Source organism: Macaca fascicularis, chromosome 5 (genome assembly GCF_037993035.2).
Source record: "Macaca fascicularis isolate 582-1 chromosome 5, T2T-MFA8v1.1".
Lineage (NCBI taxonomy): Eukaryota > Metazoa > Chordata > Mammalia > Primates > Cercopithecidae > Macaca > Macaca fascicularis.
In genome coordinates, this window is record NC_088379.1 from 94,540,400 (window position 1) to 94,558,634 (window position 18,235).

The window sequence follows — 18,235 nt, forward strand, 5'->3', positions numbered from 1 at the left end:
GTGTTCATAAGTTCTTATCATTTAGCTCCCACTTATAAGTGAGAACATGCAGTATTTGGTTTTCTATGTTAGTTTGCTAAGGATAATAGCCTCTAGCTCCATCCATGTTCCCATGAAAGACATGATCTTATTCTTTTTTATGGCTGCATAATATCCATGGTGTATATGTATCATATTTTCTTTATCCAATCTGTCATTGATGGCATTTAGGTTGATTCCATGTCTTTGCTATTGTGAACAGTGAACAGTGCTGCAATGAAAATTCACAAGCATGTGTCTTTATGGTAAAATGATTTCTATTGCTCTGAGTATATACCCAGTAATGAGATTTGCTGGGTTGAATGGTAGTTCTGTCTTTAGGTCTTTGAGGAATTGCCATACTACTTTCCACAATAGTTGAACAAATTTACACTCCCACCTACAGTGTATAAGGATTCCCTTTTCTCTACAACCCCATCAACATCTGTTAATTTTTGACTTCTTAGTAATAGCCATTCTGACTGGTGTGAGATGATACCTCATTGTGGTTCTGATTTGTATTTCTCTAATGATCAGTGATGTTGAGCTTTTTTCATATGCTTGTTGGCTGCATGTATGTCTTCTTTTGAGAAGTGTCTGTTCATGTCCTTTGCCCACTTTTTAACGGGGTTGTTTTCCTTTTGTTAATATGTTTAGGTTCCTTATAGATGCTGGATATTAAACCTTTGTCAGATGCATAGTTTGCAAATATTTTCTCCTATTCTATAGGTTGTCTGTTTACTCTGTTGATAGTTTCTTTTGCTGTGCAGAAGCTCTTGAGTTTAATTAGATCCCAGTTGTCAATTTTTGCTTTTGTTGCAACTGTTTTTGGTGTCTTTGTCATGAAACCTTTGCCCTTTCCTACATCCGGATGGTATTGCCTAGGTTGTCTTCCAGGGTTTTTACAGTGTTGGGTTTTACATTTAAGTCTGTAATCCATCTTGAGCTGAATTTTGTATACGATGTAAAGAAGGGGTCCAGCTTCAGTCTTCTGAATATGGGTAGCCAGTTATCCCAGCATCATTTATTGAATAGGGAGTCTCTTCCCCATTGCTTGTTTTTGTCAGCTTTGTTGAAGATCATATGGTCGTAGCCGTGCAGCCTTATTTCTGGGCTATTCTGTTCCATTGGTCTATGTGCTTTCCAAAGCAATTCTTATAGGCTGTCACAGTTGAGAAGCACTGGCTTAGCACTTACTAAATACTTAGTATGTGCGTGGCATTATTCCAAGTTATTTAGTATCTTTCAATATCCACAACAACCTCAGGAAGTAGACACTACTGCTATTGAGAGGGAGAATTCCCTGCACCCCTCTGTGGGACTTGCAACAGGGGTGTGGCTTGCTTACTCAAATCCCTTATGGGAGGAGGAGCATGCAAGTGCTGGGGCCAGAGCGAGCACTTTTGGGCTCCACCCCCAAGGTAGCGTCTAGGGGTGTGTTACAATTAACGGTCTTTTAGCAGTTGCCATCTATAGACGTCTAAGTGTTAACCAGCTCAGTGGAGAGTCAGTGTGACAGCCTTTTACACCCTGCCCTCTTGGTACCCCGGTCCTTGTCTGGCATCCAGGAAGAGTCAGGTCACATGGACTTGAAGGACGGTGAATGCGGATTTTTTATTAAGCAGTGGAAGTGGCTCTCAGCGGAAAGAGAGCTAGACAGGGATGGTGCGGGTAATGTTTCCCTGAAACTCTGCTGTCTCCAGCTGGGCTCCTCTCCGAAGTTAAGCCGCGTCTATCCACAGTCTCAGACACTCAGTTGCTTCTTCTCCTCTCGACATTCAGCCACTTGTCCCTCTGCCAGCCGAGGTCTGGGGTTTATATGGGCACAGGATAGGGGGGCAGGACAGACCAGAAAGCAACATTCATGCACAAAAACGGGAATGCCTGTTCTCATTTAGGGCCATGGGTCCAGGCTTGAGGGTGGAGCCCTCACCAGGGACCCCGCTCTCCTGCCTCCTGCCCGTATCGTTATCTCCATTGAATCGGGAAACTAAGGGTGGTGATTTTAAAATGCCCACAAAGTTTGACACATTTCCCTTAAAAAGATGGAGCCTAATTTCCATCCCCTTGAATACAGACCAGATTAATGACTTGCCCCTAACAAACAGGGCAGAGTGATTCTATCTGACTTCTAGAGCTAAAAAGACAGCTTCCATCTCTCTCGAACTGCACGCTCTAAGAGAAGCCAGCTACCATGTTAAGATAACATTCAAGCAGCCAGCTGGAGAAGCCCACCGAAAAAGGCCTCACCATGACCCAGCATTAAATTGTCGTCCATGTGAGTAAGCCACCTTGGAAAAAGATCCTCGAACCCCAGTCAAGCTTTCACATACCTGTAGCTCCTGCCAACCTCTTCACCACAATTTCCCGAGACCTTGAACCAGACCTGCCCAGGAGAACCACACTTGAGTTCTTGACCCACAGAAACTGTGAGAGAAGATACATGCTTACTGATTTAAGCCACTAAATTTTGGAGTCATTGTTACACAGAAATACATTAACAGATACACTAGGGCATAAAAAGGTTAAGTAACTTGGCCCTACTAAGGCGGAGAGCAAATGGCAAACCGAGATTTGAAATCTATTGGAATGGAGTCAGAACCTATGCTCTAAGGCACATGCTATACTTTCTTCAAAATGGAGATTACACTGCCAATATCATATTAGAGCTGGTGCTAAGATTAAAAGAGATTATATAAGTAAAATATCTGCTAGATATTAAACTAAGCAGTAAGTAGTCACCTAGTGGCACCTATTACTGTCATCATCACTCAAACAAGTATATTCTCAAAAAGGATCAATATTAAACACAAAAAACATATAAAAATTATTTGTACAAATAAAAAATACACACCTCAGTATCCTTTTTTCCACAGCATGTTGTTTATTTTAAACTTTTTCCTTACTTCTAAACTCACTAGACATTAAGGATTTCCAAGACAGAAACAAATAAATGCTATAATAATTTATATCCCAGAGACTATCTAATTAACATCCCACGGCAGGCATTTTTACTGTTTTTCACTCAAACATTTATCAAATTTCATAAATTTTAAAAAGCACAGTGTTATGCACCAAATTTTGTCCAAAATTCACAGATTGATACCCTAACTCCCAATGTGACCATAGTGGAAGACAGAGCCTTTAAGAACGTAATGAAGGTTAAATGAGGCCACAAGGGTTGGCTCCTGATCAAATAGGGCTGGCGTCCTAATAAGATGAGAAAGAGATATCAGGAGTACTTCAGCACAGACAAAAGGCTATGTGAGGGCACAGCAACAAAGTGACGACATCTGCAAGGAAAGAAAAGAACCCTCACCAGAAACTACTGCCAGCACCTTGATCTTGGACTTCCAGCCACCAGAACTGTGAGAAAATAAGTTTCTGTTGTTTTAGCCATCCAGTCTGTATTATTCTGTTATGGTGGCCCTAGCTGATTAATACATGAAGAATAAAATAAAAAGGCTGGGCTTTGGAGTCAGGCAGATCCCAACTCTGCACAATCTACCTGCTTGTTCTTTGGCAAGTAACTTGCCCTCACTGAGCTGAGCTTCACTTTCTCTATGAAATATTTGTAGGAATAGCTGTAATGGAGATAAAAACACAAACACAAGGAAAGCACCTAGGCAAAATCTTGACCCAAAACAGGCACTTAAATTGTGATTACAGAAATATATAAAATTAGCTCGTTATCCATTTATATCTACAATATTGTCCAAACATAATTGATGCTCAGAATTATAAACATTGACGAGTCTACAAAGATGACTATGAAACGCACACCTTCAGTGCTAATCCCTCTCATAAGCACTGACCTTCATTTTACTCATCCATTTAAAATGAACTCCTCGTCATGGCCCCCAAATAATCTTCCTTTTTTAACTTCCATTATGTTTATTAAAGGATCAATTGTTAAGATGTCACATCAGGATCTTTCCCCTTTCTTCCAAAACACACACACACACACACACACACACACACACACACACACACACACACACACACTAGATCTCTGAGACAGATATTTAATAAAGTCTCCACCACAAAATCATCAGATCCTACTGTGAAATTAAATTAAGTAATTCAAACTAAAAGCTGTTGGAACTTTAAATTATTTGAGCCTTAAGGGAAATGAGAATATGTGGCCTGAGTCACGTAGCATGCAGTTGCAACTTGTGCTTCTCTGATTATAGATTAACTTTCCTCTGTATTCCTGTACTGCAGATGATTAGGAAAGACCCAAAGGTACCAGAGATAAGACTCCCCTCAACACCATTACCTCTCCTTAGGGAATGTTAAAGCAGTCTTCCTTGGGCTGTAACAAGCTATAACCAATCAAACTGCTATAATGTATGTGCTATGAGCTATGCAAGGTTAGAGATAACCAGGTCCACACATGTCTGTGTATTTCCACAATGCCAGGCTTTTATTAATGTTATTCCAATCACAAAAGCCAAGTTTATTTTATAGAGACAATAAAATATATATATAACACAGTAACCCTTCTTACCTATTTTCTATCTGAATTATGAAAGAGTAAGTTTATTTTATAGAGGTTATATTGTCTGATGCCTAATGCATACATTATTCCCTCTACTTGGCAGTTTACATAACTAGTAGCTGCTCAATTATAGTCATGCCCTGCATAACGATGTTTTGGTCACTGAGGGACTGCATATATGACTATGGTCCTATAAGATTATAATGGAGCTGAAAATTTCCTATTGCCCAGTGATGTCATAGCCATCATAATGTCCTACTGCAACATATTACTTATGTGTTTGTGGTGATGCTGGTGTAAACAAACCTACTGGCTTCCAGTCCTATAAAGGTATAGCATACACAATTATATTGGGTACATAATACTTGATAACAATAATAAATGACCATGTTACTGGTTTATGTAGTTACTATAAAGCGGGTATAATGTCATTTCATTCAAGGTCATTTTGTTCTAAGCTGATGAGAAAAAAAAAATAGATTCCTAGCCAGAGCCACAGTCTATGTGGAGTTTGTGCCTTCTCCCCAGATCTGCATGAGTTTTCTCTGGGTGCTCCGGTTTCCTCCCACACCCCAAAGATGGGCATGATCGGTTCATCAGCATGTCTAAATGGTCCCAGTTTGAATGAGTGTGGGTAGGGGGGTGAGTACACCCTGTGGTGCAACAGTGTCCTGTTCAGGGTCGATTCCCACCTTGCGCCTGAGCTGCTGAGGTAGGTTCCAGCCACTCACGACCCTGAATTGGAAAAGGCAGGTTAGAAAATGAATGAATGAGTAAATGAATGAATACAAATGATTGTAAAATAAAAATTCATAGACAATAATCCTACAAATGCATGACAATAAACAATGCAGTAGGAACGCACTCAGTGAGCCTGCCATATTTGTCACTGATTTTGAACTATGTGGTGGGAAGAGGTGCTGCTGATAATTCACAAATACCTATTCCTTGATTTAACCCATCAGCGCTATGACAGCCATCACTCACTAATTTACCAACAACTAGGGAAATCATTCTTATTTTTTACAAAATACTTCTTAAATGTATGTGTACCGCACATTTATTTCAACATTTAATATCAGAAGTGTTCTGGGTCTTCAATTAGAAGTTTGGTGATGTTTTTGTAACCAGAAACACGCCATCAGAACTTAACTTTTGTTTCTATCAATCTGCCTGTGGTAAAATTTCTTTCCCAATATATCATTTTGCTTAAAGTTGCAGTTTCCAAGAAATTATCAACAACATTAAGTGAAAACTTACTATACTATACATTTTATTGTTATTTTAGAGTGTACTCATTCTATTTATATATATATATTAAAAAAAGTGCATTTTAGAGTGTACTCATTCTATTTATATGTATGAACTTTATATAAAGTTAACTGTAACACAGACTCAGATACACATATACATATACATACATATATACATGTGTATGTTAACTATAACAGACTCAGATACACATATACGTATACATAGATATATACACACATGTGTATGTTAACTATAACAGACTCAGATACACATACACATATACAGATACACATACATGCGTACGTTAACTGTGACACAGATTCAGATACACATATGCATATACATACATATATATACACATGTGTATGTTAACTGTAACACAGACTCAGGCAGGTGCTACAGGAGGTATTCCGTAAGAAGGCATTGCTATGGTAGGAGATGGCAGTTCCACGAGTGTTACTGCTCCTGAAGACTTTCCATTGGAACAAGATATGGAGGTGGAAGGTAGTAATATTGATGATTCTGACTCTGCAGGCCTAGTCTCACATCTGTGCTTATGTCTTAGTTTAAACAAACAAACAAAAAAAAACAATTTTACAAAGTAAAAAAAGAAAAATGAAAGTTTTAAAAATAGAAAAATATTAAAAGTATATATATAAAGAAAAAATTTGTAGAGCTATGCAAGGTATTTGTATTTTAAGCTAAGTGTTATTTTAAAAGAATCAAAAGGTTTTTAAAAGTTAAAAAGTTATAAAGTAAAAAAGTTACAGCAAGCTAAAGGTCTATTACTGAAGAAAAAACAATTTTTTAAATAAATTTTAATTTAGCCTAAGTGTACAAGATTTATAAAGCCTACAGTGGTGCAGTAATGTCCTAGGCCTTCACATTCACTCACCACTCACTCACTGACTCACCCAGAGCAACTTCCAATCCTGCAAGCTCCATTCATGGTAAATGCCCTGTACAGGCGTACCATTTAAAAAATCTTTTATACTGTATTTTTACTGTACCTTTTCTGTTTTCTTTTTTATTTTTATTTCTTTTGAGACAGGGTTTCACTCTGTCACTCAGGCTGGAGTGCAGTGGCATGATTATGGCTCACTGCAGCCTCGACTTTCTAGGCTCAAGTGATCTTCCCACCTCAGCCTCCTGAGTAGCTGGGACTACAGGTGCATGCCACCATGTCCTGCTAATTTTTTTTATTTTTTGTAGAGATGGGGTTTTGCCATGTCACCCAGGCTGGTCTCAAACTCCCAGGCTCAAGCAATCTGCCCATCTCAGCTTCCAAAAGTGCAGGGTTACAGGCATGAGCCACAGGCCAGGCCTACTGTACCTTTTCCATTTTTAGATATGTTTAGATACACAAGTGTTTTCCACTGCGTTACAACTGCCTACAGCACTCAGTACAGTAATATGCTGTATAGGTTTGTCGCCTAGAAGCAATAGGGTATGCCATATAGCCTAGGTGTATAGTAGGCTATACCATCTAGGCTTGTATAAGTATACTCTATGATGTTCACACAACAATGAAATCACCTAATAACGTATTTTTCAGAATGTATTTCTGTCATTGATGCTTAACTGTAAATTTTTTTTTTACTGAATGACTCAAATCTAACCAGAGATTTTAAGGGAATGGAAGAATAATACTAATATAGCAAAAATTTAACCTCTCTTCCCATCAAAATTTGTTACCTGTGCATAATCTCACATAACCTAAAGGCTGACTATACAATGAGTCTTGCTTTTAGAATGATACTGCTTGCTTTTATGATGCCTATCAACTTTTTGATGACTGAGGAACCATGTCATAAAGAATATGACAACTCACAAAGACCTAAATAACAAAAATAGTTCTATAAATAGTAATAAAAATAATAAAACAGTATATTTTCACATCAAATGAAAATGATTCTGGAAATGTGATAAAAGCCTTTGAAACATACAGGATTTTTGAGTAATAAGAATACTTAATAATATAGAATACTATAGAATAATATTAAGAATACTAAAGATATTTGACTGCCAAATATTTTGCATTACGCACAAAATATTTGTCAACTCCTATAGACATTATTTTAAAATAATTTCCAAACTTTATCTCAAAACTTTCCATCCCTATAGATAAAATATTCCTTGTAAAAAGGATTTAATGTCTCCAAATAGGAGGAATAGTCATCTTTATGAAGGAATGGTTATCTTCATACATATCGGGAAAAAGTTCATACAGTTTCCAATTAACAAGCCTCAAACATATGTCACTCACTGACATACAAAGCTAAAAAGCATTGTTGTCCAGAACAAACTGTTCTTCTAATTTGCTTTCATATTTTATCACTATTTTCAATAAAATACAATTTTTAGTAATCCAATAATGTTACGCCTTTTCGAAAAATAAAATCTTTTTTTTTCAAAAATGAAGTAGTTAAGACCACAAAAAAATAATAGGTTTGAAAATAGGTAAAACTTCTGGGATTTTTCCTGTTGCATCATTATTAAGGACTGAATTGTGCTCCCTCCAAAATTCATATGTTGAAGCTCTAACCTCCATACCTCAGAATGTGATTGTATTGGGGGCCTTTAAAGTGGTAGTTAAGGTTAAATTAGATTATAATAGGGGTCCCTAATCCAATAGTAGTGTCCTTATAAGAAGAGGAAGAGACATCAGGAGAGTGCACACAGAGGAAAGGCCACGTGCGGACACAGTGAGAAGGCAGCCATCTGCACACCGGAGAGAGAGGCCTCAGGAGAAACCAACACTGCTGGCACCTTGATCTTGGATTTGCAGCCTCCAGGACTGTGAGAAATAAATTTCTCTCGTTTAGGCTTGTAACACCCAGTCTGTGGTATTTTGTTAGGGCAGATGTAGCAAATTAATACAATTTGGGGTTGAGGCCTCAAAGATAAAAATAAAGGTTGTGATGGGCCCTCCCATTCTAAGCCAAAATGCTAGATGGGCTATATAGAACTTGTGAAGGTGAGACCAAACCCAGGTCTGGAGGCCTTGGGCCATCAATTGGCCACAGAGATATTTAAGCAGGAAATTCATGTGAAAATTTGAAGTTAAAAATTAGACAGCGAGGATTTCTTTAAAGGGAGAGAGCTGTTAGAGATATATAATGCTTCCCCTAACTTTCCCAAGCCAAGTGAGGGGCATCAGATAATCACTTGGGTAGTCTGAAGAGTCTAAAACTCCTTAAAGAGTCTAACGCAGACAGTCTGGCTACGGGTGCCCTGGGCGGCAGCACAAGAAGGCAGGGCTCTGCCTTGTGACTGATCTCCATTTCAAGAACGTGGCAAAGATGTGTTTCCTGAGGACCGCCTGGGTACTCTGAAGAAAGAAATAAGACATGAGTAATCTTCCAAAAGGATTGCCTGGAGGTCACCACAGGAGGCCAGGGGCTGCAGAGAAGTGAGAAGAGGCCAGGGCAGGAGGCATTGCTGATATGAGGGCCTAGGGGAGAGCTACAGACAGGTCTCCCTCCCTAGGGGATGGCAAGTAGAGATAGTTAGTGTCCTCTTCTGATACAACCACACTACTTTTAGCTAATATTTCAAAATGGTCTTTCATGAGGTAAAATATTTCTGGTACTTTCTTACTTGTCCTATCTGGCCTTCTCACTTACCCTGTTCTTTAGCAAATTACATGTGAGTAGGTACATCACTGCTGTAAAGGAATGTGGCTTTAGGTAACATCCTTAATCTGGCAACTAATACTTTTGGAAATATATTTTCTCCTTTCTTCTCTAATTTGGGAAAAATAATAAAAGAAATGGCTTTCAAGGGTACACCATTTTTCTTACAGCACTTAGGAAGGAGAACTCAATAATGACTATGCCTATAATTATTACACTTAAAAAGCGAGTTCCTGGCCAGGTGCAGTGGTTCACACCTGTAATCCCAGCACTTGGGGAAGCCAAGATGGGTGGATCACCTGAGGTCAGGAGTTTGAGACCAGCCTGGCCAACATGGTGAAACCCCAACTCTATTAAATATACGAAAATTAGCCGGGCATGGTCGTGGGCACCTGTAATCCCAGCTATTCGGGAGGCTGAGGTAGGAGAACTGCTTGAACCTGGGAAGCAAAAGTTTCAGTAAGCCAAGATCGTGCCACTGCACCACAGCCTGAGTGACAAGAATGAAACTATGTCTCAAAAAAACAAAAAAAAAAAGGGAATTCTTTCATATGAAACCACTTATTACTACAATCAAAAATCAATTTTTACTTCACAAAATGAACATAATTATTTTAGGACTCAATCTTGCTTATGAGAAAAAGCAAGTACACCAGTGAGTTTTCAGTTTCAAAGGTCACTAACCAAACACAATGTAATGAATATTTCCTTTATTTTTCTCTAATGTTTTCTAAATTATTCTTGATCTCACTTCTTTTATGGCAGTCATTAGTCAGAAAAAAACATGTCTTTGGCTCAAAAGCATCAGGGCTTTTCAATATTATGTTACTGAAGTAGTCACATGTTAATGGTATCAGAAATTTCATTTAATAATAGTATTTCATAATCAGTCTAGTATGATTTTACATAGGAGATGACGGCCTGGAGTAAAATAGCAAGGTGGTGGCTACAGAAAGACCACAAATATTTAAAAGCTTTTTAAATTTTAAATATTTAGTACATGAACTAAAAATAAAACTGGTGGTTTTTTCCGGCTTTTTTTTTTTGTTTTTTGTTTTTTTTGTAGAGATGGGGGTCTTGCTTGGTTACCCATGGTGGTCTTCAACTCCTGGCTTCAAGCAATCTTTCTACCTCAGCCTCCCAAAGTGTTGGGATGATAGGTGTGAGCCACCGTGCCTGGCCTAATAAAGTTGTTTTCACTCCTAGAAAGATTTACTGTACTAACCCTGAAAGAGCTGAATGAATCGAGGCTGCAACGCCGACGTGATCAGACTGTCGGGCAGCTCCCTCAGAAAGAGCTTCAGCAGACTGGCTGCTGAGCAGACATCACCGTCCTTCCCGAGCTCCACGGACACTCCACTCTCGAACTTCAGTCGAAGTTGTTCCACCACCTTCACGTTACCATTCACCCGAAAAAGACCTTCTTGGGTGAGTCCTGGAAGAGCAAAGTAGACCCAGAAAATAAATAGGTTTCTCACAGACATGAAATGTAAAGAATGATAACAACACAAAACACAAAGAGAGAAATTTCAGCATATGATTCTCTCAACACTGTAATTATCAATCATTGCATGACTTTCACATTTTGTAAAACTTTCCTTAGAATAATAAATGTTCATATCCACTGCATATCAACTAAACAGATCATACAGGATTGGTATAAAACCCAGCCTTTAAAAATAAGGCTATGCCATATATAAACATAGAGCAAAACAGAGTACACAAAGAAATTTTTCATTTATGTAATCTTCTAGAGCACATAACAAAAACTTACTCAGGGCTCTAACAGCAGCTTAACACTTCATGAACAACTACTTTTTAAATGACATGTATTTAAGAAACTTTTAAACTCTATGTGATTACCTGTGTAATAGTTTAAGAAATAAGTGATGGTTTTTCAGTAATCACTAAATTCAAAATGTAAGACTCTAGGAAACTATAGAGTGGTGTAAGACAAGATCCTTGACTTCAGTCAGTTGACCGGGGATATCAGTGTCAGCTGAGGTCATCAGAGAAGGCCTCCTGGAGGAGGTAAACTTAACCTTTGGCTAAAGCAACACAGAGGGGCTGGAGCAGTTGAGCTATGAAACCAATGAAGCTTGAGCTTCAGGGCCCCTCATTTTCTTGGGCCCTTTACAAGCTCTGTCCCTAATCCTGTATTCTTAGTATCACGTTCTTTTTCTTAAAGAAGTCTCAAAAAGTTTAGGCATCTGGACCCACAAAACCTTGATCTACCCCTGACAAAGATAAACAAAAATACAAATTGAGAAGTAGAGACAGGACACCATAAAGAAAGGTAGGCAGAGGACAATGTGGGGTGCCTAGGTCAAAGAATGATGGGATAATAAAATGGAAAAACAGGAAGGGGTCTGTGACAAGTTAAACAGTGAAGGCTTTATCACTGGAGTATTAAGTGAGGAAAAAGACAAAATATAATAAGGGTTTTAGGAAGATTTAGCTAGCTAAGAAGTAGGGTATGGAGAGGGCTTGCCTTATGGAAACTATCTTCTATTTTAAGGTAGTAAACTGATATTATGGTGGAAAAGAAGTGAAAAATAAAGAGTAAAGATGATTTGGTAACTTGGTTCAAAAGGGAGAGGGAAAGAGTTGAAAGGTAACCTTAAGGTTTTGAAAAATAGGAATACAGGGAAAGAAAAAACACTGTAAAAGATAAGGTTGGGGGTAGGGATAGGAGAGTAGCTGGTTTAGGGCAGAAGATAATGATTTCCAGCTCAGTGTGCTGCACACCATGTAAGCGAGTGTGTCAGGCAGTAGAAGACTTCGAAAGTGTAAGAAACAATCTTTCTAAGAAAGAGCAGGCCAGGATTTAACTTGACATTCTTGAGAGTCTAATGGTGAATGTTAGCAAAAACATAATGACATTGAAGCCTATCAGGATTTTTTAGAGGGGAGGTGATAATTTATATCAGCCTTTGCTTCTTACCCTTACCTGGTAATTGCATTGCTTTTTAAAGCAAAAGAGGAAGCTAATTTCATTTTATTTTATAATCTGATAAAATGCTTTATAAGCTCTTTAATTCAACAAACATGTAATAAGTGCCTGACATTATGTTAGGTCATAAAAAAATCAATCGTGAGAAAAAAATTCAACACTATCATTACCCTCATGGACTTTGAAGTCTGGTAAGACGTTTGGGTTCTTCCACGTATACATATTATTTGGCTGTAAAGAAAATCAATATCAAAAGTTGATATGAATTTTAGCTCCAATTCTGAAAAAAACTGTGACACTAGGGATGATATTAAAAGTATTTAACAATGACTATGACCAGGGCACCACCTAAATAGAAGAGATATCAATTGGTCTGTGTGGTAGACAGCTTCTAAAATAGTTCCCATGATCCCCACTTCTCGTACCACACCCATTATAATCCCCTCTACTTGAGTGTGGGCCAGACCTAGTGACTTGCTTCTAACAACAGAATACAGCAAATGTGATGTCATGTCATATTTTGAGATTAAGTTATGAAAGACTGACAATCCATCATGCTTCTCTCTCTTTCTCTCTCTCTCCCCTTCTCTCTCCGTCTCTCTGATGTACTTTATTAGCTACTGGCCACGGGCAAAGATCTAAAGGTGGTATCTGGCCAACGACCAGTGAATAACTGAAAACCCTCAGGTCAACAGCTCACAAGTAACAGAATCCTGCCAACAACCACATGAATGAGCTTGGGAGGGAATTTTTCCCCTGTTGAGTCCTGATATGACTGAAGCCTTGGCTGACACCATGATCACAGCCTTGTAACTCTAAGACAGAGGACACAACTAAGATGTGTCTGGATTCCTGACCCACAGAAACTGTGAGATAATGATAAATACTATTGTTTTAATCTACTATGTTTTGGGGTAATCTGTTATGCAGCAAATGGATAACGAATATGATACGCCTTTCCCTTAAGTTGTGTGGAATATCAGGTTCTATTGGGAGACGCCAGCTTAATTGTTTAAAGCTTTCAAGGTCTGTTTCCTCTACTATACAAAAGTTTATCTTTAGCTTCAGAAACTTATCCAACAATCAAGCAGCTAGCATCCAACAGAAAGGCATTCCATCCTTGGTCAAAGCTGAAATCCTGAAAATTTGGAGTTTTGTTTCCTGTTCCTATATTTACCCAGCTGCTTAACCTAACCTTGCCTTCTGTTTTTGGCCTACCAAATGCCCCTTAGATCTGATTTCACATGATGTTTTTTTTTTTTTTTTGTCTTTTTAGCTTTGACCTTAGTCTTTCTTTTCCAACAAGGTTTTTATGAACCTTCCCCCAAATAAATATACTTCCAGCAATTTCAGAAAAAACTACCCAGCTCCAAGAACTGTCTGTGGTCCTCAAGCCTCCTGATCCCACTGGACCAAACTAGAAGACATGTAAGGTACAAGTAGGAGTGACTGAATTTAATGCTCCTTAATAATATTTTCCTGTCTCTGTCCCATTTATCTGAACAACTCTTCCCTCAGGAATATCTCCCACCCACAACTCTTTTAGCACTAATTACCATAATTAGTGATGTTCAGCTAGGGGAAGTTTATAATCCTGGACATGAATATATCACATTCTGAGAAGAATAATCCATACAGTTTTTTAAGCCTCTTATGAGGCTAGAATACATCCAATACCCACAAGAGGCTTACCAGACCAAATAACCTTTAAATTTTCCCACCCTAAAATTTTAGAAAGTTATGACTATAACAAAAATATTCAGAAAAAGGGGATATTTGGATGACTTCATGAAGCAGAGTTACTCTCACACATTTCAAAGCTTCTATTATATTTGATTTTAGGCTATGTGCTAATTACTACAAAACAGCAACTTAATAGTGGTTTAGAAATGAAAAAATTATATAAGTAATGTCTACATCACTGAAAGATACTTTTCTGTACAGTTGAAATATTTCTTTCAAAATAGTATGACTATTAGAAACAGAATATGCCATTAGAAACAGAATATGCCAGAAGTCACAATTTGCCTAACAGCACACTTTGGCCAAGGAAGTAGTATGACAATAAGTAAGCACATTCTGACACCTGGTGGTGACTTGAAACTCTACACTGCGGGTTAAAACGGCATCACCTATAGTATCTTCATGCTAAACTAAGAGAAAGAAGCCGTTAACATTGTCAGTGAGAAAAAGAGTTTAAAGACTATATGCTTTATAAGTTATAATGTATATATTTTTAAATGAAACTATCCAAAATCTGCTTAAAGGGCTTGACATAGGTCTTTCTGTCTTAAAATTCCATTACAATAGCAGTTTACTCTCATGCCAATTGTTAAACTGCATTTATGTGAAACAATAATAAAGCATAACCAAAATACCAACCTATGATTGAATTATATGACCAGTCACGTGACCCCTATAGTCCCATTCCCATGCCTGACACAGTGCTTACTGTATATCACAAGTGTACAGTAAATATTTGTTGACCTGAAAAAAACTGCAAAGTAATTAAATAAAACAAATTGAAGTATTATGCCCTCAAACTTTATACTACCCTTCAAACTTACACAGTTTCTTTGGTTTATTAACATGATAGTTTCAAATACAAGAAGGGGCTTATGTTTGTCTACATAGTAATTAACTACATAGCCTTTCAAAATACAGGTGCTAGGCCTACCTGAGTTTGCCCAGTCAAGATTCTGATTCAGTAGATATGAGGTGTGGGCAATGCATGTGTATTATGAAAGATTCCACTAGTGATTCTATTTCACATCCCTCATTAAGAACGACTGATTTAACTTAATAAAATGGTTAGTTTGCATTACCCAAATACACCCTGTTAAAGTATAACTAACAGTATGCTAAGGAGGGGCAGAATAAAATCAATCCCTAATTTAAATTTTGCCAAAATTTTCATATGTTGATGGTGTGAGTATAAACTGTTTCAACTCTGATAGAGTTTATTACAGATGCACATATCCTCTGACCACCCAGGAGTCCACTTCCAGGAAGGCGGTCTATGCACACACTTGCATGTGCTTGAAATGCCATATGTTAAAGGTTAACCATGGAATCATTGTTTGTAAACAATAGAAGACTGGAAACAATCCATGTGCCCATCAGTGTGGGACTGCTTAAAGACATGATATATACATATGGTAAAACAGTAGGCAGAGGAAAATAAAATAATTAAAAATGAGTAAAGCTCTTTATGCAATATAGAACAATCTCCAAAATACCTTGATATTTAAAAGATTCAGAACAGTATGCAATATTTGTGATAAAAAGGAAAAAAGAACACACAGACATATACTTATATATACACGAAACATCTTAAGAAGATACCAGAAACAGGTATAGTAATACTGTTTTAGAGAGAGAAAACAAAGGTCAGGAGACAGTTTGTAGAGAGAGACTTTTCACCATATACCCTCCTATATTTTGAACCACATAACTTTATTAACTATTCAAAAAAATTAAAATTTTTAAAAATTAAAAATGTAAACTATTTTTACACAATAAAAGTATGCTCAAGAGACTATTATCCAATTAATGTTGAGAGAAAGAACACTGATTATGCCAAAACCAAAATACTACTTTAGGTACCCATAGTTGGACATCTAAATGAATATACATCCCTACTTAACAGATTAAATGAATGATCTAGAAATCCATTTGTATCTAACTCAGTGGGATACACAGTCTTACTCAAAACCAAGTATGTAAATAAATCCTATTAAAGCTGGTTGTAACTCCCGGCTTCAAGATTTTGTAGGCCAAACTTCCATCTTCCTGTCATGCTATGTGTAACACTGTTTGTGTTTCACTGTTTGAAGTATTTGAATAAATCCAGAGCTGTTTTCTAAGAATCTGGCCTTTTTGCAATTTATCTTCCTTTAATAAGGAGAAAAACTCTACAGAGTAAGAACAGAAACCTGGCTCTTAAGTTTTCAGAAAAAAAAATACAATTTTGTCATAAAGAACTGCCTGAAAGTGGGTAATTTATAAAAGAAAGACTCACAGTTCAGCATGGCTGGGGAGGCCTCAGGAAACTTACGAGGCAGAAAGCAAAGGGGAAGTGAGGCACCTTCTTCACAAGGTGGCAGGAAGGAGAAGAAGTGCTGAGCAAAGCGGGAAGAGCCCCTTATGAAAACATCAGATCTCTTGAGAACTCACTATCAGAGAACAGCCTGGGGGAAACCACCCCCATGATTCAATTACCTTCATCTGGTCTCTCCCTTGACACGTGGGGATTAGGGGATTATGATTCAAGATAAGATTTGGGTGGGAACACAAAGCCTAACCATATCAGTCACCTACATGCCTAGTAACCAGAGCAGATAGACGTTTTTTCAATTAACATCTAACCATCAGCAGAATGAATAATCTGCCATAGAGTCCCTGTCAAAAGTTGATACATGTTCCTATAGAGGAACATGTGATGAGCGCTTCTCACTCCTTTCCAATAAATGATTCTTATCAGAAAGGGTGAAGGGACTTGTAATCCTGGAAAGATATGGCCTGAAACAAATTACGCAAAATACACTAGACCCACCTTACCCAAAGGGGATATGTTCCAAGACTGCCAATGGATGCCTGAAATATTGGATAGTACCAAACCCTATATATACTGTTTTTTTTTTCCTATATGTACATATCTATGATAAAGTTTAATTTAAAAAGTAGGCATAGTAAGAGATTAACAACAACAATAATAAACCAGAATAGAGCCAGTTGCAATGGCTCACATCTATAATCCAAGCTACTTAAGAGGCTGAGGTGGAAGGATTGTTTGAGGCCAGGAGTTCAAACCAACCTGGGCAACATGGCGAGACCTGCCTCTAAAAACATTTTTTTAATTAGCAGGTTACAGTGGCACATGCCTGTATAATAGCTACTCAGGAGGCTGTGGTGGGAAGATTATTTGAACAGTGGAATATGAGGCTGCAGTGAGTTATGATCACACCATGGCATTCCAGCCTGGGCAACAGAGCAAGACCCTGTCCCTTTAAAAAAAAAAAAAAAAGGAATACAATAGAATAATTGGGAGAGATTTGTTCTTACCATAGATCTTAGCAACCTCAGCATACATTTTTTTTTCTTCCTTTATTAAGTCGAGAACTCACCTTTTCAATTAAAAGCCACTTCATGGCTTCTCTTCGGCATATCGAATTGCCAGCATTATTTTTCTTGCACTTTGGGGCCGTTATTAAGTAAAATAAGAGTCACCTGAACACAAGCACTGTGCTACCACAATGATCAATCTGCAAACTGAGGCCACTACTAAATGACTAACAGGCAGGTGGCATACACACATGGATACACTGGACAAGCAGACGATTAAGGTCCCAAGCGGCAGGATGGCTGGAGAGCTCATCATGCTACTCAGAAGGCTATACCATTTAAAACTGATGAATTGTTGGCCGGGTGCAGTGGGTCATGCCTGGAATCCCAGCACTTTGGGAGGCCGAGGCAGGCAGATCACCTGAGGTCAGGAGTTCAAGACCAGCCTGGCCAACATGGTGAAATACCATCTCTACTAATAATACAAAAAAAAAAAAAAAAGCTGGGTGTGCATCTGTAATCCCAGCTACTCAGGAGGATGAGGCAGGAGAATTGCTTGAACCCGGGAGGCAGAGGTTGCAGTGAGCCGAGATCATGCCACTGCACTCCAGCCTGGGCTACAAAAGTGAACCTCCGTCACAAAAACAAAAAACAGAAAAAAAAAAACCAAAAAACTGATGAATTATTTATTTCTGGAATTTTCCAGTTAGCATTTTTGGACCATGATTGGTCACAGGTAAGAGTGAAACCCTGGAAAACCAAACCATGCATAACATCGGGGACTACTGTACAGAATATGTTTGAAGCCTC

General features: G+C 38.1%; 1 protein-coding gene across 29 annotated transcripts in view; it reads right to left on the reverse strand.

The window, feature by feature from the left end:
• FAM13A (family with sequence similarity 13 member A) overlaps window positions 1-18,235 on the reverse strand; it is a 371,035-nt gene that overhangs the window by 265,857 nt on the left and 86,943 nt on the right. For 26 of the 29 annotated variants that reach the window (XM_074040148.1, XM_074040145.1, XM_074040141.1 and 23 more), the window contains one exon: window positions 10,634-10,843. Coding sequence is in view for 20 of the 29 variants with exons in the window: in XM_074040138.1 (XP_073896239.1) it covers window positions 10,634-10,843 (210 nt within the window). In the remaining 9 variants the exon portion in view is untranslated. Of the gene's footprint in view, window positions 1-10,633; window positions 10,844-12,531; window positions 12,593-18,235 lie in introns of all 29 variants that reach the window. The other 3 variants (XM_074040142.1, XM_074040136.1, XM_074040135.1) reach the window with 1 other exon arrangement.